This window comes from Dendropsophus ebraccatus, chromosome 6 (genome assembly GCF_027789765.1).
Source record: "Dendropsophus ebraccatus isolate aDenEbr1 chromosome 6, aDenEbr1.pat, whole genome shotgun sequence".
NCBI lineage: Eukaryota > Metazoa > Chordata > Amphibia > Anura > Hylidae > Dendropsophus > Dendropsophus ebraccatus.
This window is the reverse complement of record NC_091459.1, coordinates 15931731-15958637: the sequence shown is the minus strand read 5'-3', so window position 1 is coordinate 15958637 and position 26907 is coordinate 15931731. Positions and strand designations below refer to the sequence as shown.

The 26907-nt window shown below is 45.5% G+C and overlaps 1 protein-coding gene across 1 annotated transcript; it reads left to right on the top strand.

Moving 5' to 3' along the window:
- Window positions 1-1446: 1446 nt before the first annotated feature.
- PSMD2 (proteasome 26S subunit ubiquitin receptor, non-ATPase 2) lies at window positions 1447-26907 on the top strand. The gene is made up of 21 exons (XM_069974548.1): window positions 1447-1612; window positions 10900-10956; window positions 11043-11207; window positions 12384-12505; window positions 12983-13207; window positions 13531-13689; window positions 14992-15136; window positions 15228-15288; window positions 16278-16424; window positions 16622-16728; window positions 17156-17283; window positions 18436-18523; window positions 19031-19193; window positions 19302-19403; window positions 19823-19956; window positions 20245-20328; window positions 24204-24372; window positions 24462-24556; window positions 25148-25274; window positions 25396-25514; window positions 25946-26907. The coding sequence occupies exons 1-21, from the start codon at window positions 1505-1507 to the stop codon at window positions 26126-26128; spliced, it is 2688 nt and encodes an 895-aa protein (XP_069830649.1). The 5' UTR covers window positions 1447-1504; the 3' UTR covers window positions 26129-26907.

Below are 26907 nucleotides of genomic sequence, written 5' to 3'. Positions count from 1 at the left end.
TATAAGGGGGGCAATACAGGGGGCATCTATAAGGGGGACAATACAGGGGGACATCTATAAGGGGGACAATACAGGGGGGCATCTATAAGGGGGACAATACAGGGGACATCTATAAGGGGGACAATACAGGGGGACATCTATAAGGGGGACAATACAGGGGGGGCATCTATAAGGGGGACAATACAGGGGACATCTATAAGGGGGACAATACAGGGGGACATTTATAAGGGGGACAATACAGGAGCCATCTATAAGAGGAATAATACATGGGCCATCTATAAGGGGGACAACATAAGGGGACATCTTTGAGGGAGAATACAAAGGGGACCATCTATAAGGGAGAACACAAAGGGGACCATCTATAAGGGGGACATCTATAAGGGGGACAATACAGGGGGCCATCTATAAGGGAGGCAATACAGGAGACAACTATAAGAGGGAATACACAAAGGGGGCATCTATAAGAGGGAATACACAGAGGGACCATCTATAAGGAGGCAGAGGGAGTATATACTATAAGGGGGATCACATAGAGTCAGCCTACCCACTAAATGAGGGTGTAAAGGGGCCAATACAGATGTGCAGTTTGTAGAGAGATGAGGATGGTGACAGAGTGAGGAGCCTAATATGTCTGTCTGGCAGATTCTGTGGATTTGTGGCTCGGAGAAGTTCTCATAATGGCCCAGGGCAGATGGAGAAGAAGATGAAAAGAGAAGAACTCCAATCAGAGAAGACGTCCCCTGTGAGTCATTTGATATAACTGCACTGTAATGTATATGGTGTATGGAGCCTATGGTACCGATGTTCCTGTGTCAAGTTTTTGATTTGCCCAACTTTGCCTGACCATTGCCCAGCTCCCTTGCCATTCCACTCAGCTGTGGCTGAAGCTTAGAGGGAACATTGGTAGTGCAGTGTAAAAGTTTTTCTCACTAAATAACACACATTACAAAGTTATACAACATTGTAATGTGTGTTATTTAGGTGAATGGTCCCCCTTCCCCATGTTTCCAGTGACCTAGTGACAGATTCCCTTTAATTTTTTTTTTTACCAGTGTGGATGTGGATGCACTACGGGTGCAGTTATGGACTTTTTTCACAGTAAAAATGGCTGACCTGAATAATCACTGATTGTGTGAATGAGGCCTTAGCATCACAAACCTTAAAGGGGCTTCCAGGCTAATTTGAGGTGTTTTTCTCAGACCTGTGTTTTGACCATAGGAACATACCCTAAGTGACAGCACTTTCTGTGCCTGGTCCCAGGAAACGCACAATATCACAGAGAGACAATGGTTTAATTACAGACGTTTTAGGAGCACCAATATGGCAGCCGCCAAAAGGGCAGCAAAATGATGGGAATCACGTGGTACCCACTGCGCATGCGCCGCACCCGGACAATGGCACTCCCGAGGCGCATCGCTTCACGCTTGACGTCTAGTTACGTAGTGTATGCGCATGCGCAGAGCAGCCGGTCTAAGTGCTTCTATAGTGAGACTCATCGGCGGACATGGAGGAACAGAGCCGGAGTCAGCAGACAACCCCGAGCGGGAAGGGCAAGGAGGCCGGGAGCGAGCAGACCGATCCGGTGAAAGAGAAGAAGGAGGAGCAGGAACTGGTGAGAGAGTGGAGCGAATGAGCTGTGTCACGGTCCGGGGGAGGCAGCGGCCTAGGCCGGGGAGAGCTGAGTCACCGGGCCCGTACATAGCCGCTTCACGTGAGGCAGCGGGCTCTGCCGGGCACACCGGTACATCACATGTCTACACCAATACCGAGTGTGCACCGGGTGTATGTACGAGTGTGTGCAGGCGGGGAGGTCATAGCTGGTGTGCCCGGAGCACTGCTCACTATTACTGTGTGTGTGTGTGTGTGTGTGTGTGTGTGTGTGTGTGTGTGTGTGTGTAATAAGGGCACTGCTCACTATTACTGTGTGTGTGTACAATGAGGGCACTGCTCACTATTACTGTGTGTGTGTACAATGAGGGCACTGCTCACTATTACTGTGTGTGTGTACAATGAGGGCACTGCTCACTATTACTGTGTGTGTGTGTGTGTAAAATGAGGGCACTGCTCACTATTACTGTGTGTGTACAATGAGAGCACTGCTCACTATTACTGTGTGTGTACAATGAGAGCACTGCTCACTATTACTGTGTGTGTACAATGAGGGCACTGCTCACTATTACTGTGTGTGTGTGTGTGTGTAAAATGAGGGCACTGCTCACTATTACTGTGTGTGTGTGTACAATGAGGGCACTGCTCACTATTACTGTGTGTGTGTGTACAATGAGGGCACTGCTCACTATTACTGTGTGTACAATGAGGGCACTGCTCACTATTACTGTGTGTGTGTACAATGAGGGCACTGCTCACTATTACTGTGTGTGTACAATGAGGGCACTGCTCACTATTACTGTGTGTGTGTGTGTGTACAATGAGAGCACTGCTCACTATTACTGTGTGTGTGTACAATGAGGGCACTGCTCACTATTACTGTGTGTGTGTACAATGAGGGCACTGCTCACTATTACTGTGTGTGTAATGAGGGCACTGCTCACTATTACTGTGTGTGTAATGAGGGCACTGCTCACTATTACTGTGTGTGTAATGAGGGCACTGCTCACTATTACTGTGTGTGTAATGAGGGCACTGCTCACTATTACTGTGTGTGTGTACAATGAGGGCACTGCTCACTATTACTGTGTGTGTGTACAATGAGAGCACTGCTCACTATTACTGTGTGTGTGTACAATGAGAGCACTGCTCACTATTACTGTGTGTGTGTGTACAATGAGGGCACTGCTCACTATTACTGTGTGTGTGTACAATGAGGGCACTGCTCACTATTACTGTGTGTGTGTGTGTACAATGAGGGCACTGCTCACTATTACTGTGTGTGTACAATGAGAGCACTGCTCACTATTACTGTGTGTGTACAATGAGGGCACTGCTCACTATTACTGTGTGTGTACAATGAGGGCACTGCTCACTATTACTGTGTGTGTGTACAATGAGGGCACTGCTCACTATTACTGTGTGTGTGTGTACAATGAGGGCACTGCTCACTATTACTGTGTGTACAATGAGGGCACTGCTCACTATTACTGTGTGTGTGTGTGTGTGTACAATGAGGGCACTGCTCACTATTACTGTGTGTGTGTGTGTGTGTGTGTACAATGAGGGCACTGCTCACTATTACTGTGTGTGTGTACAATGAGGGCACTGCTCACTATTACTGTGTGTGTACAATGAGGGCACTGCTCACTATTACTGTGTACACACACACACACACACACAATGAGGGCACTGCTCACTATTACTGTGTGTGTGTACAATGAGAGCACTGCTCACTATTACTGTGTGTGTGTGTACAATGAGGGCACTGCTCACTATTACTGTGTGTACAATGAGGGCACTGCTCACTATTACTGTGTGTGTACAATGAGGGCACTGCTCACTATCACTGTGTGTGTGTACAATGAGGGCACTGCTCACTATTACTGTGTGTACAATGAGGGCACTGCTCACTATTACTGTGTGTGTGTACAATGAGGGCACTGTTCACTATCACTGTGTGTGTGTGTACAATGAGAGCACTGCTCACTATTACTGTGTGTGTGTCGGTGTGTACAATGAGGGCACTGCTCACTATTACTGTGTGTGTACAATGAGGGCACTGCTCACTATTACTGTGTGTGTACAATGAGGGCACTGCTCACTATTACTGTGTGTGTACAATGAGGGCACTGCTCACTATTACTGTGTGTGTACAATGAGGGCACTGCTCACTATTACTGTGTGTGTACAATGAGGGCACTGCTCACTATTACTGTGTGTGTGTGTGTACAATGAGGGCACTGCTCACTATTACTGTGTGTGTGTGTACAATGAGGGCACTGCTCACTATTACTGTGTGTGTGTACAATGAGGGCACTGCTCACTATTACTGTGTGTGTGTACAATGAGGGCACTGCTCACTATCACTGTGTGTGTGTACAATGAGAGCACTGCTCACTATCACTGTGTGTGTGTACAATGAGAGCACTGCTCACTATTACTGTGTGTGTGTGTACAATGAGGGCACTGCTCACTATTACTGTGTGTGTAATGAGGGCACTGCTCACTATTACTGTGTGTGTAATGAGGGCGCTGCTCACTATTACTGTGTGTGTAATGAGGGCACTGCTCACTATTACTGTGTGTGTAATGAGGGCACTGCTCACTATTACTGTGTGTGTGTACAATGAGGGCACTGCTCACTATTACTGTGTGTGTGTACAATGAGGGCACTGCTCACTATTACTGTGTGTGTGTACAATGAGAGCACTGCTCACTATTACTGTGTGTGTGTACAATGAGGGCATTGCTCACTATTACTGTGTGTGTGTACAATGAGGGCACTGCTCACTATTACTGTGTGTGTGTACAATGAGGGCACTGCTCACTATTACTGTGTGTGTGTACAATGAGGGCACTGCTCACTATTACTGTGTGTGTGTACAATGAGGGCACTGCTCACTATTACTGTGTGTGTGTGTACAATGAGGGCACTGCTCACTATTACTGTGTGTGTGTGTGTACAATGAGGGCACTGCTCACTATTACTGTGTGTGTGTGTGTACAATGAGGGCACTGCTCACTATTACTGTGTGTGTGTACAATGAGAGCACTGCTCACTATTACTGTGTGTGTACAATGAGGGCACTGCTCACTATTACTGTGTGTGTACAATGAGGGCACTGCTCACTATTACTGTGTGTGTGTACAATGAGGGCACTGCTCACTATTACTGTGTGTACAATGAGGGCACTGCTCACTATTACTGTGTGTGTGTGTGTGTGTACAATGAGGGCACTGCTCACTATTACTGTGTGTGTGTGTGTACAATGAGGGCACTGCTCACTATTACTGTGTGTGTGTGTACAATGAGGGCACTGCTCACTATTACTGTGTGTGTGTACAATGAGGGCACTGCTCACTATTACTGTGTGTGTGTACAATGAGGGCACTGCTCACTATTACTGTGTGTGTGTACAATGAGGGCACTGCTCACTATTACTGTGTGTGTGTGTACAATGAGGGCACTGCTCACTATTACTGTGTGTGTGTTTGTGTGTACAATGAGGGCACTGCTCACTATTACTGTGTGTACAATGAGGGCACTGCTCACTATTACTGTGTGTGTGTGTGTATAATGAGGGCACTGCTCACTATTACTGTGTGTGTGTACAATGAGGGCACTGCTCACTATTACTGTGTGTACAATGAGGGCACTGCTCACTATTACTGTGTGTGTGTGTGTATAATGAGGGCACTGCTCACTATTACTGTGTGTGTGTGTGTGTACAATGAGGGCACTGCTCACTATTACTGTGTGTGTGTGTACAATGAGGGCACTGCTCACTATTACTGTGTGTGTGTGTACAATGAGGGCACTGCTCACTATTACTGTGTGTGTGTGTGTGTGTGTACATTGAGGGCACTGCTCACTATTACTGTGTGTACAATGAGGGCACTGCTCACTATTACTGTGTGTGTGTGTGTACAATGAGGGCACTGCTCACTATTACTGTGTGTGTGTGTACAATGAGAGCACTGCTCACTATTACTGTGTGTGTGTGTGTGTGTGTACAATGAGGGCACTGCTCACTATTACTGTGTGTGTGTGTACAATGAGGGCACTGCTCACTATTACTGTGTGTGTGTGTACAATGAGAGCACTGCTCACTATTACTGTGTGTACAATGAGGGCACTGCTCACTATTACTGTGTGTGTATGAGGGCACTGCTCACTATTACTGTGTGTGTGTACAATGAGGGCACTGCTCACTATTACTGTGTGTGTGTGTGTGTGTACAATGAGAGCACTGCTCACTATTACTGTGTGTGTACAATGAGGGCACTGCTCACTATTACTGTGTGTGTGTGTGTGTAAAATGAGGGCACTGCTCACTATTACTGTGTGTGTGTACAATGAGGGCACTGCTCACTATTACTGTGTGTACAATGAGGGCACTGCTCACTATTACTGTGTGTACAATGAGGGCACTGCTCACTATTACTGTGTGTGTGTACAATGAGGGCACTGCTCACTATTACTGTGTGTGTACAATGAGGGCACTGCTCACTATTACTGTGTGTGTGTGTGTGTACAATGAGGGCACTGCTCACTATTACTGTGTGTGTGTGTGTACAATGAGAGCACTGCTCACTATTACTGTGTGTGTGTGTACAATGAGGGCACTGCTCACTATTACTGTGTGTACAATGAGGGCACTGCTCACTATTACTGTGTGTGTACAATGAGGGCACTGCTCACTATCACTGTGTGTGTGTACAATGAGAGCACTGCTCACTATTACTGTGTGTGTACAATGAGGGCACTGCTCACTATTACTGTGTGTACAATGAGGGCACTGCTCACTATTACTGTGTGTGTGTACAATGAGAGCACTGCTCACTATTACTGTGTGTGTGTCGGTGTGTACAATGAGGGCACTGCTCACTATTACTGTGTGTGTACAATGAGGGCACTGCTCACTATTACTGTGTGTGTGTACAATGAGGGCACTGCTCACTATTACTGTGTGTGTGTGTGTACAATGAGGGCACTGCTCACTATTACTGTGTGTGTGTACAATGAGGGCACTGCTCACTATTACTGTGTGTGTGTGTAATGAGGGCACTGCTCACTATTACTGTGTGTGTAATGAGGGCACTGCTCACTATTACTGTGTGTGTAATGAGGGCACTGCTCACTATTACTGTGTGTGTAATGAGGGCACTGCTCACTATTACTGTGTGTGTAATGAGGGCACTGCTCACTATTACTGTGTGTGTGTACAATGAGGGCAATGCTCACTATTACTGTGTGTGTGTACAATGAGAGCACTGCTCACTATTACTGTGTGTGTGTACAATGAGGGCACTGCTCACTATTACTGTGTGTGTGTACAATGAGGGCACTGCTCACTATTACTGTGTGTGTGTCGGTGTGTACAATGAGGGCACTGCTCACTATTACTGTGTGTGTACAATGAGGGCACTGCTCACTATTACTGTGTGTGTGTACAATGAGGGCACTGCTCACTATTACTGTGTGTGTACAATGAGAGCACTGCTCACTATTACTGTGTGTGTACAATGAGAGCACTGCTCACTATTACTGTGTGTGTGTACAATGAGGGCACTGCTCACTATTACTGTGTGTGTGTACAATGAGGGCACTGCTCACTATTACTGTGTGTGTGTACAATGAGGGCACTGCTCACTATTACTGTGTGTGTGTGTACAATGAGGGCACTGCTCACTATTACTGTGTGTGTGTGTGTACAACGAGGGCACTGCTCACTATTACTGTGTGTGTGTGTACAATGAGGGCACTGCTCACTATTACTGTGTGTGTGTGTGTACAATGAGGGCACTGCTCACTATTACTGTGTGTGTACAATGAGAGCACTGCTCACTATTACTGTGTGTGTACAATGAGGGCACTGCTCACTATTACTGTGTGTGTAATGAGGGCACTGCTCACTATTACTGTGTGTGTAATGAGGGCACTGCTCACTATTACTGTGTGTGTGTGTACAATGAGGGCACTGCTCACTATTACTGTGTGTGTGTACAATGAGAGCACTGCTCACTATTACTGTGTGTGTGTACAATGAGGGCACTGCTCACTATTACTGTGTGTGTGTACAATGAGGGCACTGCTCACTATTACTGTGTGTGTGTACAATGAGAGCACTGCTCACTATTACTGTGTGTGTGTCGGTGTGTACAATGAGGGCACTGCTCACTATTACTGTGTGTGTACAATGAGGGCACTGCTCACTATTACTGTGTGTGTACAATGAGGGCACTGCTCACTATTACTGTGTGTGTGTACAATGAGGGCACTGCTCACTATTACTGTGTGTGTGTACAATGAGAGCACTGCTCACTATTACTGTGTGTGTGTACAATGAGGGCACTGCTCACTATTACTGTGTGTGTGTACAATGAGGGCACTGCTCACTATTACTGTGTGTGTGTACAATGAGGGCACTGCTCACTATTACTGTGTGTGTGTGTACAATGAGGGCACTGCTCACTATTACTGTGTGTGTGTGTACAATGAGGGCACTGCTCACTATTACTGTGTGTGTACAATGAGAGCACTGCTCACTATTACTGTGTGTGTACAATGAGGGCACTGCTCACTATTACTGTGTGTGTACAATGAGGGCACTGCTCACTATTACTGTGTGTGTGTGTACAATGAGGGCACTGCTCACTATTACTGTGTGTGTACAATGAGGGAACTGCTCACTATTACTGTGTGTGTGTGTGTACAATGAGGGAACTGCTCACTATTACTGTGTGTGTGTACAATGAGGGCACTGCTCACTATTACTGTGTGTGTGTGTACAATGAGAGCACTGCTCACTATTACTGTGTGTGTGTACAATGAGAGCACTGCTCACTATTACTGTGTGTGTACAGTGAGAGCACTGCTCACTATTACTGTGTGTGTACAATGAGGGCACTGCTCACTATTACTGTGTGTGTGTACAATGAAAACGCTGCTCATTATTACTGTGTGTGTACAATGAGAGTGCAGCTCACTATTACTGTGTGTGTGCGCAATGAGTGCACTGCTCACTATTACTGTGTGTGTGTGCAATGAGAGAAACAGATCGCTGGTCTCCCTGAGATCAGCGATCTGTTTCTCTTATGGCTCTACTATACATTGCTCCCACCTAGCCAGAATCCTGCTCCACACTGATGAGGGGCAACACCCCAAAACAGCTGTATGTGGATGGCTACCCGGCCTTGGCTTTTCCCTTGTCCTTACACTGACTTATAGGGCCACTTAATATTGTGGTTTTGGTGGTTTCCCTACAGGAGCCACTGCTTGGCTGGGTCCTTCCCGGAGGGATATCTGGCTAGTCCTGTGTTTCTAGACTCTTTGATGAGGCTCCACAGGCTTTTCTTTTGCATATTTATGTGTGCAATGAGGGCACTGCTCACTATTACTGTGTGTGTGTGTGTGTGTGTGCAATGAGGGCACTGCTCACTATTACTGTGTGTGTATGTGTACAATGAGAGCACTACTCACTATTACTGTGTGTGCGTGCAATGAGGGCACTGCTCACTATTACTGTGTGTGTGTACAATGAGGGCACTGCTCACTATTACTGTGTGTGTATGTGTACAATGAGAGCACTACTCACTATTACTGTGTGTGCGTGCAATGAGGGCACTGCTCACTATTACTGTGTGTGCGTGCAATGAGGGCACTGCTCACTATTACTGTGTGTGTATGCAATGAGGGCACTGCTCACTATTACTGTGTGTGTAATGAGGGCACTGCTCACTATTACTGTGTGTGTAATGAGGGCACTGCTCACTATTACACTGTGTGTGTGTGTGTGTGTGTGTGTGTGCAATGAGGGCACTGCTCACTATTACTGTGTGTGTAATGAGGGCACTGCTCACTATTACACTGTGTGTGTGTGTGTGCAATGAGGGCATTGCTCACTTAATGTATGTGTGTGTGTGTGCGCGCAATGAGGGCACCGCTTACTATTAGGCTGCATTCACACGTTCAGTGATTTTCCCGGTCTGTGATTGTGGTCCGGCAGCAACCTCCGTGATCCGTGCAAAACAGTCCGTTTTGTATCCGTGTCCGTTTTTTTCACGGTTCTGTCATACAGCATTTTAAATGACATTGATTCCATCACATCCATGTTTTTCACGGATGAACACGGATGTCACATCCGTGTACATCCGTGAAAAACACGGATCTCATTGATTTCTATGGGGAATCCTTTCCGTGCATCCGTTCCGAGTAATGACATGTCCTATTTTTTAACGGAACGGATCACGGATCCGTGAAATCACGGAACATCTGAATAGCCCCATAGAAAGCAATGGGCTGTAAAATTGTCCGTGAGCACGGACAACTTCCCGGAACGTGTGAATGCAGCCTTACTGTGTGTGTGCAATGAGAGCACTGCTCACTATTAGGCTATGTTCACACAACGTATATTTTTGTAAAACCACGGCCGTTGTACAACGGCCGTGATTATTATGAAAATATACCTTAGCTTACCGTCTATGGGATCCTGGCCGGAGCGTTTACACATAGTATACACTCCAAGCCAGGATCCCTAGTGGCGCCGCAAACAACTGACATGTCAGTTTTCTGCGGCCGCTATTCAGTCGGTGCACAGTCTGAGCTCTGGCCTCTCGCTCCATAGTGTGCTGTGGGGAGTTCTGATGCGGGCGCGCATGGATGCGCCGCATAAGAACTCTGCAAGCCAAAGATCTGCAGTACCGGCCGGGATAATCTTTTCAGCAACCGGTCTGGTCATGAAACGGACAGTCTCTTACATCGTCTGTACATGGCCATACTGTGTATAATGAGGGCACAGCTTACTATTACTGTGTGTACAATGAGAACGCTGCTCACTATTTTTTTTTTTTTCTTCCAAACATTTTATTGAAATTTTTGGCATTTTGACAAAGATGAGTATAAAGTACAAAAATACTTACAGTACCATAGTTAATAATGAAAACATACAAATTAATCATAAAAGAATTAACGGAATTTCAGTATCTGAAGACCTAAATAAGATTGAGTCCAATATAAGAGTCCACTTGTGATGACCAATGTAGGACCATTGTCTGTAGCGAAATATGGCAAGAATTGTACGGAAAGTGTGCTGTATATAAGAAGAAATAAGTAACAATGAAAATTAGAACAATATATCACATGTGACATACAAGAAAAATAAAAAAGACAAACAAAAAGAAAAAACACAGATCACGCGACCAGCAATGAGAGTGCTGCTCACAATTACTGTGTGTGTACAATGAGAGGCTCTGCTCACTATTACTCTGTACTTTATATCTCCACAGTCTGAGGAAGACAAGCAACTGCAAGATGAGCTGGAAATGCTTGTGGAGAGACTGGGGGTGAGTGTCCTGCCGTCTTGTATTTACTGGAGCACCTCTGGCAGTGCTTTGGGTTGGCATTACCATCGGTGTCTTTGTCCCTTTAGGAGAAGGACAGCTCACTTTACAAACCAGCTCTGGAGGAGCTACGGAGACAGATCCGCTCCTCCACCACCTCTATGACTTCTGTTCCTAAACCGTTGAAGTTCTTGAGACCTCACTATGGGAAACTTAAAGAAATCTATGAAAATATGGCACCTGGAGAAAATAAGGTGAGTGTAAGGATGGTTGCCTAGGAATGTGAGGGGTTGCCCGTCTAGTGATGAGCACATTGGACACTGTACTGAGGATTATATCAAAGGAGTATTCCGCTCAGGTGAAATACATGTTGAATCATTCCCTCTCCTGCAGACTAACAGTTCATTCCATACCTCTCCCAGTTCTCATCTGCTACTTTATGCTGAAGACACAGAAAACTCTGTGTGAGCTGTTCTCTGCGTCTCCCCTTCCTTCTGAGACAGCTGATGTAAACGGGGTCCCTGACCGGCTGTTTTTGCACACTCTGGTCAGGAGGGTTTATCGCAGCCAGCCAGAGACCCTGTTTTCATGAACCATCTCGTAAGGGAGTATGGGGGAGACGAGAGAAAAGCTCACACACAGTTGTCTGTGTTTACAGCAGAAAGCAGCAGCTCAGAACTGGGGGAAGGAGACTGACTAGATAATGAGTATAGGATGAATTGTTAGTCTTCAGGAGGTGGAAAGATTCAACATGTGTTTTACCTGAGGGGAATAGCCCTTTAAATTTATTTTATGCTTAGCTTCTATCCTTAAAGGGGACCTGTCACCCCGGCTGCCGGGGTGAAGCCCGCTCGACCCCCCTGTTGGAGCCCCTTATACTTATCCCCCTCTCGAAGTCCCAGTCCCTGACCTGACGCCAAGAAATCCCCATTGGAAGCAGTGCGTGTGCTCACCAGAGACTAGTCCGACGCCCATAGAGAATGACTGCTCCAGTCATTCTCTATGGGCGCCGGACTCGTCTCTGGTGGGGGCGTGCAAGGCTTCCAATGGGGATTTCTTGGCGGCGCAACGGGGACTGGGACTTCGAGGAAGGGGTAAGTATAAGTGGGTCGGGCGGACTTCACCCCGGCAGCTGGGGTGACAGGCTTCCTTTAAACGTAAGTTATGCCCATACGGCGGTCTGTAACCTCAGCCCCATTTTCTTAAAACATATGGCAGGGCTATTGATGCTACCATATGGGCCTCTTTTTGTCCATATCTGTGAATTATATGACTGTGGAGAAGGCCTTGGTGTGTCTGTGTGGTTGAGATTATTTGGAGTCCATGTATAAACCTGCATAATATGAATAGGATTCTCACAGTACACAGCCGGGCCATTCGTGGCTACACGACTGATAAATTGTAATTCTGACCCTTTGTTCTTTCCTCAGCGTTTTGCTGCTGATATCATTTCCGTTCTTGCCATGACCATGAGTGGCGAGAGAGAATGCCTTAAGTACAGACTCTTAGGTTCACAGGAAGAACTGGCATCATGGGGGCACGAGTATGTAAGGTAAGGGACAAAACGGGTTTGGGTTATACCACATGTCTTTACTGACTTCTTCTATGAGTGGGAATGAACTAAATATGGAACAAAAATGGATACAATATAGAATTGTGCATTGGTATTAGGTGTGTATTTTCTTATGGGAATGGGGGTGTAAAAAATGTCAAGGGAAAAACCAAGGCCAGGTATCCATCCGCAGACAGCTGTTTCAGGTTGTTGCCCCTCATCAGTGTGGAGCAGGATTCTGGCTAGGTGGGAGCAATACCTAGTTAAGCCGTATGGGCTTTACACAGCGTGAACCACCCTTATTGCGACAATTAAAAAAAAAAAACTTGATTGTGAACGTGGGCATTAGTTATGGAGAACAAATACACCTTCCTCTCCATTACCCAGATTCCCGATAGACCATATCTGGTTGCTTTGGCGTGAAAATACAATGAGTTCTGTAAGTGGTAACTTAGCTTCAACCTTTGTTCCTGTCAGGCACTTGGCCGGGGAGGTTGCCAAAGAATGGCAAGAAGTGGAGGAGTCTGATAAATCCCAGCGGGATACCCTGCTGACGTTGGTGAAGGAGATTGTACCATACAACATGGCTCACAATGCCGAACATGAAGCCTGTGACCTGCTCATGGAAATCGAACAAATGGACATGCTGGAAAAGTACATTGATGATAACGCATATGCTAAAGTGTGTCTCTACCTCACCAGGTGAGTGCCTGTCACATTTACCATTGCTTTGGGAAGTGCGACTGACACCAGTTCCCAGAAAATAATCATATGTTGTTTGTTAGTTCCCAATAAGTTCATGTAATTTCTTCCAACACCACCATTGCTGTCAGTGGCTGAAAGTGGATGTGTCCGCAAGAAACTGGGGTGTAAAGAAGCACATGGCTAGATGGGGGGAGGGGGTCATCGTGATTCACAATATACCATCTATCCTTTCCAGCACTGAGATATAAGCCCTTTTGTTTCTTTTAGCAGTTTCCTCTGCTTCTTTCTTGGGTTAACAATTTCTCTATCCTCCATTTTAGTTGCGTGAGTTACGTCCCTGAACCAGAGAACTCCTCCCTCCTGCGCTGTGCGCTGTCCATCTTCAGAAAGTTTAATCGTTACCCAGAGGCGCTGCGCCTTGCACTTATCCTCAATGACATGGAGCTGGTGGAAGACATCTTCACCTCTTGCAAGGATGTGTAAGCTTCATTTATTTAATCGGTTCATTTTACATTTTATATCAATGGTCTCTTGTTAGACACCAAATCGGCTTGCATGGCTGGTATAATCAAGACCCTCACTATCTCTCCAAGGAGTCCTGTTGGTATTTAACCCCTTAAGGGACACATACCTTACCCGTACAGCATGTGTCCGCTACCGGGATTCAGAGAGTGGTCGCGCCACGACCCCATTCTGTATCCTGCCACTCCCGGGGACCTTTGCGACATTTAAATGCAGCTGTCAAAAAAAACAGCTGCATTTAAATGTCCGTAAAAAGTAATTGGTGGGTCAGTGGCGGTGATCAGGCTTCCCCCGTATGCAATCTGGGAAGCCTGATCACAGTTACCTGTCTGAATGAAGCTGATGCTGGCTCGCAGATCGATTGGTAATGGCTGCATCGTCCCTCACAATCGATCTGCAGAAAAATGGATTCAATGTAATGTATATTCAGTCCATTGATCGCTATGAGGAATCAGTGTAGTGTATAATGTTGCCCCCTAGTGTATAAAATTCCCCTTCCCATATTAAGTTTGAATTGCCCCCCTTTTCCCATTTTATAAATAACCATATTGCCGCGCGCGCAATCGCCCAAATTTTTAAATAATCGCATTCCTGATCTCGCAGGTAAACGGCGTAAACGCTAAAAAAAAAAAATTGTAAAGAAAAAAGTGCAAGCGCTAACACGAGGAGGAAAAAACAAAAGTGTGAAAACGAAAATTTCCGTGTCATACTGGCAGTCTTTGGGAGGCCTCGTGACTCCTCTCTTGATGCAAAAGAATTGACATGTCTCCTATAGACTGCCAGTATGACACGGAGGCTGGAGAGTTCCGCCGCGGAATTCCACCAGTTTTACTCCGTGTGAACTTGCCCTAACACAACAACATACCTAGAAACCTTTCAAAGGAATATCTTTTAGTATGATACTATTTTACTACCTGATAGTATGAGATCATGTGATCACCAGTTACCCTATGCCAGTCACAGACGAAGGGTCTTACCAGCCCAAGCAAAGCACAATTAGGACTCCCCATGTAACGTAAAGCCATCCTTTCTGGTGAAATATGTTGTTCTGACAGCATAATGACAAGTGATGCAGAAATCCACAATATAGAAGTTTATATGATTTGGGAGAATATTTTTGAGGAAAAAATTAAATTAAAGGGGTATTCTAGCAAGAGAAAAAAATTCTTTCAAATCAACAGGTTTCTCACTGTGAATAAATTACATTTTGTTCCTAAATCTTCATATATTTTATCTAGTGATACTTTAAAATGTTTCAGGGTTATTCAGAAACAGATGGCATTCATGCTTGGCCGACATGGCGTCTACCTCAGTCTGAATGAAGATGTGGAAGAGTATGAGGACTTAACAGAGATCATGTCTAATGTCCAACTTAATAGCAACTTCCTTGCTCTGGCCCGCGAGGTGAGTAATGGGATTTACCTAATGTTTTCTCCTCTCTGTCTGTCTGTCTATCTATCATATATAACCCTCCTGTTCTTCTTTTCTTCTTTAGCTTGATATCATGGAGCCTAAAGTGCCAGATGACATTTACAAAACCCACTTGGAGAATAACCGTAAGTTGCATTAAGTGATTTAAAGTGTACTTATATAGTTAATATATAAATATACAGTTAATGCTTGCCTAATCTGCTCTGTCCATTTTGATTTATATGGTGCTGCATTTTATTTTGAGATGGTTGGCATGCCTTTTTTTTTCATAAATGACATATGCCTTAAAGGAGAAGTCCGGCAAAATTTTTTAATAAAGTATGTTATTTCTCCCCAAAAGTTATATAAATCCCCACTATACACTTATTACGGGAAATGCTTATAAAGTTCTTTTTTCCCTGCACTTACTACTGCATCAAGGCTTCACTTCCCAGATAACATGGTGATGTCACTTCCTGGATAACATGGTGATGTCACGACCCGACTCCCAGAGCTGTGTGGGCTGTGGCTGCTGGAGAGGATGATGGCAGGGGACACTGAGGGACACAGGGCACTAGAGGGACACTGCGCATCCCTCTGCCATCATCCTCTCCAGCAGCCACAGCCCGCACAGCTTGGGGAGTCTGGTCGTGACATCACCATTTTATCCAGGAAGTGACATCACCATGTTATCCAGGAAGTGACATCACCATATTATCCAGGAAGTGAAGCCTTGATGCAGTAGTAAGTGCAGGGAAAAAAGCACTTTATAAGCATTTCCCATAATAAGTGTATATTGGGGATTTGTATAACTTTTTGGGGGGCAATACAATACTTTATTAAAAATTTTCAACGAACTTCTCCTTTAAAGGGGTTGCTCACAAAAAAAAAATTTCTTTCAAATTAACTGGTGCCAGAGATTACACCACTTCCTACAGGACATGCAGCAGCTGATAAGTAATAGAAGAGTGGAGATTTATATTTTATTTTTTTAAATAAAGGTAAAAATCTTACAGAATTTTCTGGTGAACAACCCGTTAATAATTATTTATTGGTAATGACTGTGTTCATTTAAAATGTAGAAAGTGTAAGTCCTATTTGTATCCCTTCATAATATATGTATATTTCTTATAAGGATTCGGAGGTAGTGGATCTCAAGTGGATTCAGCAAGGATGAATTTGGCTTCCTCCTTTGTGAATGGGTTTGTTAACGCAGCCTTTGGTCAAGACAAACTGCTGACAGATGATGGGAACAAGTGGCTGTATAAAAACAAGGATCATGGTAAGAACCGAACTGGAGGGCAGTTCAGTGCTTTTTCATTCAATCCACTATGCCAGGGATGGGGAACCTTCAGCTCTCCAGTGGTTGCAACGGCTGTCCAGGCCTGATGGGAATTGTAGTCTTGCAACCACTGGAGAGCGGAAGGTTCCCCACCCCTGTACTATGTAGTAGTATCTCACTTGTCTTTGTGTTCATAGGAATGTTAAGTGCAGCTGCCTCTTTGGGCATGATCCTTCTTTGGGATGTGGATGGAGGTCTTACCCAGATAGACAAGTACTTGTATTCTTCTGAGGACTATATTAAGGTAAACATTTCTTCATAGTTACACAAAATATATTTTACACTGAAAATGTGTAAAGTATTGGTCTTTGTGCAAGACAGTTAAGTGTCAAGGCAGCAATAAGCTAAGAGATATTAGTGGGTGCTCTCATGATAACAATGGTTCTTCTCCTGTTTTCTGCCTCTTTATGATGGGCTTTTAGTATGATGCAAAAGAAAATAGGTGGCAAGGCTGAGGACCATGTAATGTGTCATGGGGTTGGGGGCTCCACCTGTAACACTCCAAACAGGAGATGGTTTTAGTTAGGGCTGGGCAAAATAACAACGTGTGTTCCAGTGCGTCCCACGCTCCTCTTCCTGACCACTACTCTACTTTAGGTTTAACACCATGAGATGTCATATAGGTTTACAAGGGGCTGTCATCTGCTCAGGCGCTCTTTCTTTCTCTACAGTCTGGCGCTCTCTTGGCCTGTGGTATCGTCAACTCTGGGGTGAGAAATGAATGTGACCCGGCTTTGGCTCTTCTCTCCGACTATGTTCTGCATAATAGCAACACCATGCGTCTTGGTGCCATTTTTGGGTGAGTGACACAGATCGCTTTGAGATCATATTTCCTTAAGGCTACAAACGTTGGCGATCGTGCGGCCGGGGGCTGCGGGGGGGCGATCGTGCGGCCGGGGGCTGCGGGGGGGCGATCGTGCGGCCGGGGGCTGCGGGGGGGCGATCGTGCGGCCGGGGGCTGCGGGGGGGCGATCGTGCGGCCGGGGGCTGCGGGGGGGCGATCGTGCGGCCGGGGGCTGCGGGGGGCAATCATGCGGCCGGGGGCTGCGGGGGGGCGATCGTGCGGGGGGGGGGGGGGCCCATCAGTGCTGCTGAGGGGGCGATCGGGGTGGCGAGGCTGTACATTACTGGGTCCCCGCTCCTGCCCCGAAGCAAGCAGGAGCGGGGACCCGGTAATGTATAATCTCCGGCGGCCGGGGGGTTAATGGGACGGGCTGCAGACAAAATCGCAGCAGGGATGTACATCTCTGCTGCGATTTTGTCTTGCCATTGAAAAAATAGGGCCGGGATCCGCAGCGAGTCTCGCTGCAAATATGCAGCGAGAGGACTCACTGCGGATCCGGCAAGTGTGTTTGTCCCCTTAGGTTGAGTTCTAGTTGAATATAGTAAGTGTGTGTATGTAAGAATGTATGTAGTGTCAGAAGGCATCATGGTTATGAAGATGGAAAGAGCAATGGTGGTTGGTAACTGGATATTAAATTGCTCATTACTTGCTTTTTCAAAGCATGGTGTTAGTAGAATAGGTTGAACAGCTGGCAATAAACCCGTACTCTCCCTCCAGAACCACTCCCAGAATTTGTCCCATGTTGGTGCATGACACGTCTAGTTATCTGGCTCTTAAAAACTTTGGATGTTGTGCTGCGGTTATAGGGAAAGTAATAGCCTATCCTTACCTCTCTGCAGTCCCACGGTGTCCTCCTGCAGAGTCCCAGCGCCCCCTGCTGACAGCAAACTTGTCTCGGCAGTGACAGCCCACTCAGCCAATCACTACGGCGCTGTCCCATCGGCTTAGTGGGTTATCACTGCCACACTTCCATATTTTACATGGTTGGCCAGTGGTTTTCTCAGAGGAGACTGGGGGCTTCAGAAAAGTTGTTGTCTTTAATAGTTTTTGATTTCTGTGTCTTTTTTTTCCCCCTATTTCTAAAACCTCCTTATTTCCTATTTGCAGACTGGGACTTGCATATGCTGGTTCCAATCGTGAGGATGTGCTGACACTACTGCTTCCAGTAATGGGGGATTCAAAGTCCAGCATGGAGGTATGACTATATTATGTCATGTAAAGTCCCCGTCTCTACAAAATAATTGTATCATTGAGTTGTCAGCAATCTAGTCTCAGCCAGTCTTGTTACAGTCTGAATATACACCGTCGTCATTCCATGGAGGATGAAAAACAGACATCCACATGGCTCACACTACGAACATCCACATGGCTCACACTGCCCATCCGCTTCTCAGCACTACTTAAAGGGGTTATCCAGCACAACAAAAACATGGCCACTTTCTTCCTGAGACAGCACCGCTCTTGTTTCCAGTTCAGGTGTGGTTTGCAATTAAGCTCCATTCGCTTCAAGGCAAATGAGTTACAAAACCTGCACCCAAACTGAAGACTAGAGTGGGGCTGTCTCTGGAAGAAAGTGGCCATGTTTTTGTAGCTTTGGATTATCCTTGTAATACGAACATCTGGAGATGGTTACAATTCGATCAAGGTTCCTGATTCACTTCGGTCCCTAACAGTTGTTGTATTCTATTTTTTTGTGTCCTAGGTGGTTGGAGTAACAGCCCTAGCTTGTGGGATGATCGCTGTGGGATCATGTAATGGGGATGTGACCTCCACAATCCTTCAGACAATAATGGAGAAATCAGAGCAGGAACTAAAGGACACCTTTGCCCGTTGGCTTCCACTTGGTTTGGGACTGAACCATCTGGGTGAGTGTTACATTGTGTTCATAGACTACTTTGTGAATGCAGGAATATTTCTGGCAGTGTGACTACTTCTTGTTTCTGAGTGCCATTCTACTCTTTCTTCTCATTCAGGAAAAGGTGAAGCTATTGAAGCAATCCTTGCCGCTTTAGAGGTTGTTTCTGAGCCTTTCCGCAGCTTTGCCAATACTCTTGTAGATATTTGTGCATATGCAGGTAGGTTCACATGGTATGGTAGAGTAAACTAACTTTTTCCGAGGTTTATCAAGTAACCGATGTCCAATAATAAAAGTTGGGTCCTAAATGAATCCTAACTCCGTCCACCAGCTGCTGATTGGCAGTTATCTATCCATGCTGTGTACAGGCAGTTAACTGTCAATCAGCAGCTGGAGGGCGGAGGAGGGGTGTGGCAAGAATCCTACTCTCCTGCACATTAGGAGAACGGCTGAAAAGAATAATGTAAGTAATACACCGATCTGTTCAGCATTTCTGTCACTAGTTTATGCTGTCCTCATTTAAGGCGGTATACAACTAGTGACAGATTCTCTTTAAGGACCTATAGGAACTCTAAAATCTTCTGATACTTTAATTGCTTTAAAAGCATAAGTGACTATATATCAACTTTTCTTTACTAGGTTCTGGAAATGTACTGAAGGTCCAGCAGCTTCTTCATATCTGCAGTGAACACTATGACTCCAAGGAGAAGGAAGAGGAGAAGAAAGACAAAAAAGAGAAGAAAGAGAGTGCCGCAGACATGGGTTCGCACCAGGTGGGGGCCCTATACTTCTCTTGTTACTACCATTTTACTTTGACATCTAAGTTGACTTTTCTCAGAATCTAACATTTACACAGAATCATTATTCCGAATTTTCTACATTACTTGATCATAATAATGAATTCACCTATGTATGGAAGCTTATAGTATCACTAGCTGTATATGTACACTGAACTCTTAAAGCTAGCCATAGACATTGGCACAAATCTACATTATTTCAGATCAAATATGTAAACTGGAAATCAGTCTGGTCTTTCCTTGTCTAACAGTATTTTCTTACAGGGTGTGGCAGTACTTGGCATCGCTCTCATTGCAATGGGTGAAGAAATTGGATCGGAGATGGCGCTCCGCACCTTTGGACATTTGGTAATATGAGATTTGGATTTCCCCCCCCCCCCCCCCCTTCCCTCCTATTAGGAAATATAGATTGTTCTGGTATTGAGCTTGCTAGTCTCTGTGAATACAGCGTTTGCTCTGTTAGGCTATGTTCACACTACGTAAAAGTACAGCCGTTGTTGCTATCGGCCGTACTTTGTACGGTGTGGAACTACTATTTCTTGTATGGGATCCCGACCGGAGTGTATACACATCATATACGCTCCAGCCGGGATCCCGTCAGTTTTCTGCTGCCGCAATTCAGTGAATTGAGGCCGCAGAAAGACCTGTCAGTTCACACAATGAAGTGAGCGGCTCCGGCCGCTTGCTTCATTGTGAGCTGTGGGATGATCTTTTGGCTGCAGGGTTCTGATGTGGGTGCTCGCTGATGCGCCCGCATCAGAACCCTGCAGCCAAAAGATCATCCGGCCGGTACCGCAGTATGATCCGTGCAGAGACCACACGTTCCGTGACCAGGCCGGGGTCACGGAACGGCCGGTCTCTTCACGTAGTGTGAACATACCAGACGTTCCGTGACCCGGCCGGGGTCACGGAAAGGCCGGTCTCTTCACGTAGTGTGAACATAGCCTAAGGCTGGGTTCACACAGTTTTTGCAATCCATTTTTTTTTTCACCCGTCTTATTGGGGTGAATTGTGTGCATCTGTTTTGATCTGTGTTTCCGTTGACGGTTAAAAAAAAAAAAAAGGATCAAAACGCATTTTTTTTTTTTTTTAACCATACACAAAAATGTAGTTGACCACTTTTTTGTGTACGCGAAAAAAAAACATGCGTTTTGATACTCTCATTTTCTATTTATAATTAAAGTAAATGGAAAATTGGATCAAAACAGGTGCACACAAATACATCAGTTTCTTGCATAAAACAGATGAAAAAAAAACAGATTGCAAAAACGCAGTGTGGACCCAGCCTAAAATCCTTTCCTATATCACAGTTTTATATATTTTTGACATCCTCTCTCTATCTCAATGCTACAACATCCCTGCTTTAAAAGGCTGTTTAATTCCAAAGTAGTTTATACTATCCAGTAAATATTTAAAGGGAACCAGTCACAAAGATAGTGCTCTCTGATCTATTGACATCAGGTTATGGAGCAGGAGGAGCTGAGCAGATTGATATATAACTTTACAGATTGAAATATTCAGTATAACTTGTAACTTGTTGATAGAAATCACTGCTCATTCTGTGATAAGGAGTCCAGTGGGCGGGGTCAGTCAATGGACTGGACTCTTTAACATGGAAACATCAAAGAGGTCAATCAATAAATAAAAAGTTATATTAAATATTTTCCCTTATGGTGTGTTTACACAGAGAGATTTATCTGACAGATTTTGGAAGCCAAAGCCAGGAATGGATGTGAGAAGAGAAGAAATCTCAGTCTTTCCTTTATGACCTGTTCTCTGTTTATAGTCTGTTCCTGGCTTTGGCTTCCAAAATCTGTCAGATAAATCTCTGTGTAAACACACCATTAGAGATATGTATCAATCCTCTCCGCTCCTTCTGCTCTATAACATGATGCCGATAGGGTTTAGTATTTTCATGTTGATGGATTCCCTTTAAGTGTACCAGTGCGTAATTACAATAAACATTTTGTATATATTTTTTTTTAACGAACATTGCTTTTTCACACGCAGATGTTACATATAACTGTGTGTATACATATATTTTATAGGGGCCATACTATGCCGTGTAAATGGACTTTAGAAGCACATCTACAGGGCTCCAGATGGCGACCAAAATGGTCGCCAATGCGACTGACTTTTTGCAAATGGCGCCCAGATTTATTAATCTGGGCGCCATTTGCGACTGGCCCCGGCGGCGGCGCGCTGTCTCTTTAAGATGCGCGGCTGATGCGCGGCTGCCGGGGGTGTCCCGTCCTATCCCCGGCAGCGCGGCGCATCAGTGAGCTGCCTGGGGCCCTGACTTCCGGCACAGGAAGCGCACGTCAGAGACGCTTCCTGTGTCAGAAGTCACAGCCCCGGCGTACAGGAGCTCACTGATGCGCCGCGCTGCCGGGGATAGGACGGGACACCCCCGGCAGCCGCGCATCAGCCGGGGACAGCGTCCGAAGAAGAAGAGGATCGCCGGGGGAGCGGGTTGTCAGGTGAGTTTGTGTGTTTGTTTTTTTTTAAATATTGCTTAGCATAGAGGAAAGGGGGGGGGGCATCTATAATGGGGGGAGAAGAGGGGCCATCTTCAAGGGGGGGAGAGGGGGCCATCTATAAGGGGGGGAGAAGAGGGGGCATCTATAATGGGGGGGGGAGAGGGGGCATCTATAAGGTGAGGGGGTATCTATAAGGGGGGGAGAAGAGGGGGCATCTATAATGGGGGGGAGAAGAGGGGGCATCTATAATGGGGGGGGGAGAGGGGGCATCTATAAGGTGAGGGGGTATCTATAAGGGGGGGAGAAGAGGGGGCATCTATAATGGGGGGAGAAGAGGGGGTATCTATAATGGGGGGAGAAGAGGGGGCATCTATAATGGGGGGAGAAGAGGGGGTATCTATAATGGGGGGAGAAGAGGGGGCATCTATAATGGGGGGAGAAGAGGGGGTATCTATAATGGGGGGGAGAAGAGGGGGTATCTATAATGGGGGGGAGGAGGGGGCATCTATAATGGGGGGGGGAGAGGGGGTATCTATAATGGGGGGAGAAGAGGGGGCATCTATAAGGGGGGGAGAAGAGGGGGTATCTATAAGGGGGGGAGAAGAGGGGGTATCTATAAGGGGGGGAGAAGAGGGGGTATCTATAATGGGGGGGAGAAGAGGGGGTATCTATAATGGGGGGGAGAAGAGGGGGCATCTATAATGGGGGGGAGGAGGGGGCATCTATAATGGGGGTAGAGGGGGTCATCTATAAGGGGAGGGGGCCATCTATAAGTGTAGGGCAGACTGGCTGCAGACACTGGGAGATAGATATATGCACTATTATTATTATCAGGGCCCCTCAGGTGTCTGTATTGTAGGGGGTCACTTGCATTAGTCACTAGGTGAGAGATATATCTATCTATATACACATCTTGTGGGGGTCACTATGGCTGCAGTCATAAGTCTAGCTCAGTATGTATAGACTGTTGCAAGCTTTTAAAGGGAACCTGTCACCCCCCGTGACGGGGTGACAGGCTCCCAACCCCCCATTAGAACCCCCTATACTCACCTCATCGCGCCGGGTCCCGCTTCTGAAGATGGTCGGGTCACGGAGATCTCAGCCGCTGCAGCCCGGCGCGCACACTGAGAGATGAGTCCAACGCTCAGAGAATGACGGAGCGCTGGACTCTCCCATCATTCTCTATGAGCGTTGGACTCATCTCTCAGCGCACGCCGGGTTGCAGCGGCTGAGATCTCCGTGACCCGACCATCTTCAGAAGCGGGACCCGGCGCGATGAGGTGAATATAGGGGGCTCTAACGGGGGGTTGGGAGCCTGTCACCCCGGCACGGGGGTCGACAGGTTCCCTTTAAGTTCAAGTTCAGAAGAGTAAGCCTCATTAAAAGGCTAGCCAAGTGAGGCTGAAGTACTGAGTCAGACTGGATATGGTTGTCAGACTGTATATGGTTGTCAAGTTGCAAGTTTCCATGTTGAACATTTTCAAACTAAGAAAAGAAAGGATCTAAAGGAGGAGGCTGCTGCCGTGGCCTCTGCACACAGTAAGTCCCATTTAACATAACATTAATTTTACATGGTTTAAAATGTTGGCGACCAAATATTCTATTTGGCGCCTAAATTTTTCAGGTTAGGAGCCAATGGCTCCTAGGTAAATTTTTTAGTCTGGAGCCCTGATCTAGAAATCTTTTCTTATTTGTCTCTTTTAATTTTAAAGCCCTCACCTTTTATTATGGTTTTTACTGCAGCTAAGATATGGGGAGCCCACGCTCCGAAGAGCTGTACCTCTGGCCCTGGCCCTCATCTCTGTCTCTAATCCAAGGCTGAATATCTTGGACACATTGAGCAAGTTCTCCCATGATGCAGACCCTGAAGTGTCCTATAACTCTATCTTTGCCATGGGCATGGTGGGCAGTGGTAAGACTTTTTGCATAATGTCATTTTCTGTCTATATATTTGTTCAATTTCTAGAGAAGTTTAGACTTTTTTTTTTCTTCTTCCTATAGGTACCAACAATGCTCGTCTTGCTGCTATGCTGAGGCAGTTAGCCCAGTATCATGCAAAGGATCCCAACAATCTATTTATGGTGCGACTGGCACAGGTAAATGAAATCTTTACACTGCTTTGCTTGCTGCCCTTCCAAATATGATGAACGTGTGTGTGTGTGTGTATATGTATGTGTATATATATATATATATATACAAATATTATAATGTCTGTCGAATCTAACCTGCTGATATCCCCTTATAGCACCAGGGACACTGGGGAGGAAGGTATGTCTCTTACCTTCCTCTGCAGCGCCAGTCATGTGCTGTTAGCGTAATCTTTGTCTGGCAGCACTGCCCAACCCCCATTGCGCCAAGCTGACCCGCTCCTTCTTCTAATGATAATCAATGGTGCGGGTGGGCAGTGCTCCTATCAGTGCTCCCAGTCAAAGATTACCCCAACTAACAGAACGGGAGCGGCGCCGAGGAGTATAGTAACTCACATACCTTCCTCCTCAGCGTCCTGCTGCTGTATGGGGCCATGACCAGGTTAGATTCATCTAACCTGCTAATAGTTCCCCTTTAATGTTTGACTTTCCATTGTTGTACCCTTTTCTCGGTACTGGTTAATCTCTAACTTGGTTTAGTCACATACAGAGAAAGTGATTTTTTTTTGTCATTTCTGTAAATGCTTCTGTATTTCATAGGGACTCACTCATTTGGGGAAAGGGACACTCACACTGTGCCCTTATCATAGCGATCGTCAGCTCATGAGTCAAGTGGCGGTGGCAGGATTATTAACTGTCCTTGTGTCCTTCCTGGATGTTAGGAACAGTAAGTAGTTGTCTATTGAATTATTATTATTATTATTATTATTATTATTTATTATTTATTTATTTATTTATTTTTTGCATGCTAGGTGTATGTTTACCTTGTTTTTCTTCTTTTTCTATAGTTGTCTTGGGCAAGTCGCATTATATATTGTACGGTTTAGTAGCTGCAATGCAGCCGCGAATGTTGGTCACGTTTGATGAGGAGCTCAGGCCTCTTCCAGTTTCTGTCAGAGTTGGACAGGTAAGTGTTCTGTTCTTCATCTCGCTAAAAGAAACAGGTCATATTTGCCAATGCAAAAGAATACCAGTTCCATCGTGCCATCGATTAGGAGGTGGGTCACCTCTTATTGTATCGTATTTATTACGCACATGATTGTGCAAAGCTAGAACAGAGTAGGAGATCAGGAACTGCAGAGCTTAGAGGTCTGCAGTTCCCAACACATACAAGGGTGGCAGCAGAGGGGTCGAGTCGCCCCTTGCTATATATTTTTTTTAATATATATATATTACAAAGTAATAGAACTTTATTAAAGCAGTATGTTGGCAAACAGCCTCCGGAGTACCCCTTTAAACTTTTTCCCCAATCATACAATGTATAAATTACAGTAAAAATCTGTTTTGTTCTTTATTATATACAAATGACTTTTTAAAAATTTATTATTTCTTATACAGGCTGTGGATGTTGTTGGCCAGGCTGGCAAGCCCAAGACAATCACAGGATTCCAGACGCACACAACGCCCGTATTGCTGGCACACGGTGAGCGGGCAGAACTGGCTACAGAAGAGTACCTTCCAGTGACCCCCATTCTTGAGGGATTTGTCATCCTACGAAAGAACCCAAATTATGATGTGTAGTGTTTGAGAAACATGGTGGGAGGGAATATTGTGGGATCACGGGACTAGTTGTGTTTTTTTTTTCTTTTTGTTACTAAAGCTTATTAAATAATTTCACAACCATATCTACACTCTGGATTAATAATGTCTCCCATCAACAGATAATGTCTTCACAAAAGATAAAAAAAAAAAAATCATTCCAGGCAAAAAGTTTGTTGTTGGATTTTACTTCCCAATTAAAAAGAAAAAAAATTCAGATGGTTACTTTGCGACTGGTATTTATGTGGTTGTATCACATCTGTGGATCTACATAGACCAGGGGTAGGGAACCCAACAAAACAACAACTCCCATCATGCCTGGACAGTTAAAGCTAAAGCTGTTGCAAAACTACAACTCCCACCATGCCTGGACAGCCAAAGCTAAAGCTTTGGCTGTCCAGGCATGATGGAAGTTGTAGTTTTGCAACAGCTGGAGAGCCAAGTTTCCCTACCCCTGATTTAGACCGTGAGCATCACTGGATTAATCTGGTTTTAAGATTTATATATGGTTTTAAATGGTTTGTATTGGACTCTCAACAGCCCCCCCCCCTCTCAAATACAGAGTCCTATTTAAATACCTTGTGTCTTACCTTCCATCTATATACACAGGCAATGTGGAATAAGTCAGATATCCTGTTAAACAATTACCCAAGGGACATTTCTGTGTATACAGGAAGTAATAATGTTTGGCCCCTTCAACTGTTATTCATTTACAGTTATAGAAAATAAAATGGATTCCGTTTCTATGGGTCTTGACAGTT

Coding starts and splice junctions, on each gene's coding strand:
- PSMD2 (XM_069974548.1), top strand. CDS start 1,505: ATGGAGGAACAGAGCCGGAGTCAGCAGACAACCCCGAGCGGGAAGGGC. Junction 10,957..11,042: donor TGCTTGTGGAGAGACTGGGG/GTGAGTGTCCTG, acceptor TTGTCCCTTTAG/GAGAAGGACAGCTCACTTTA. Junction 17,284..18,435: donor CGTCTTGGTGCCATTTTTGG/GTGAGTGACACA, acceptor TCCTATTTGCAG/ACTGGGACTTGCATATGCTG.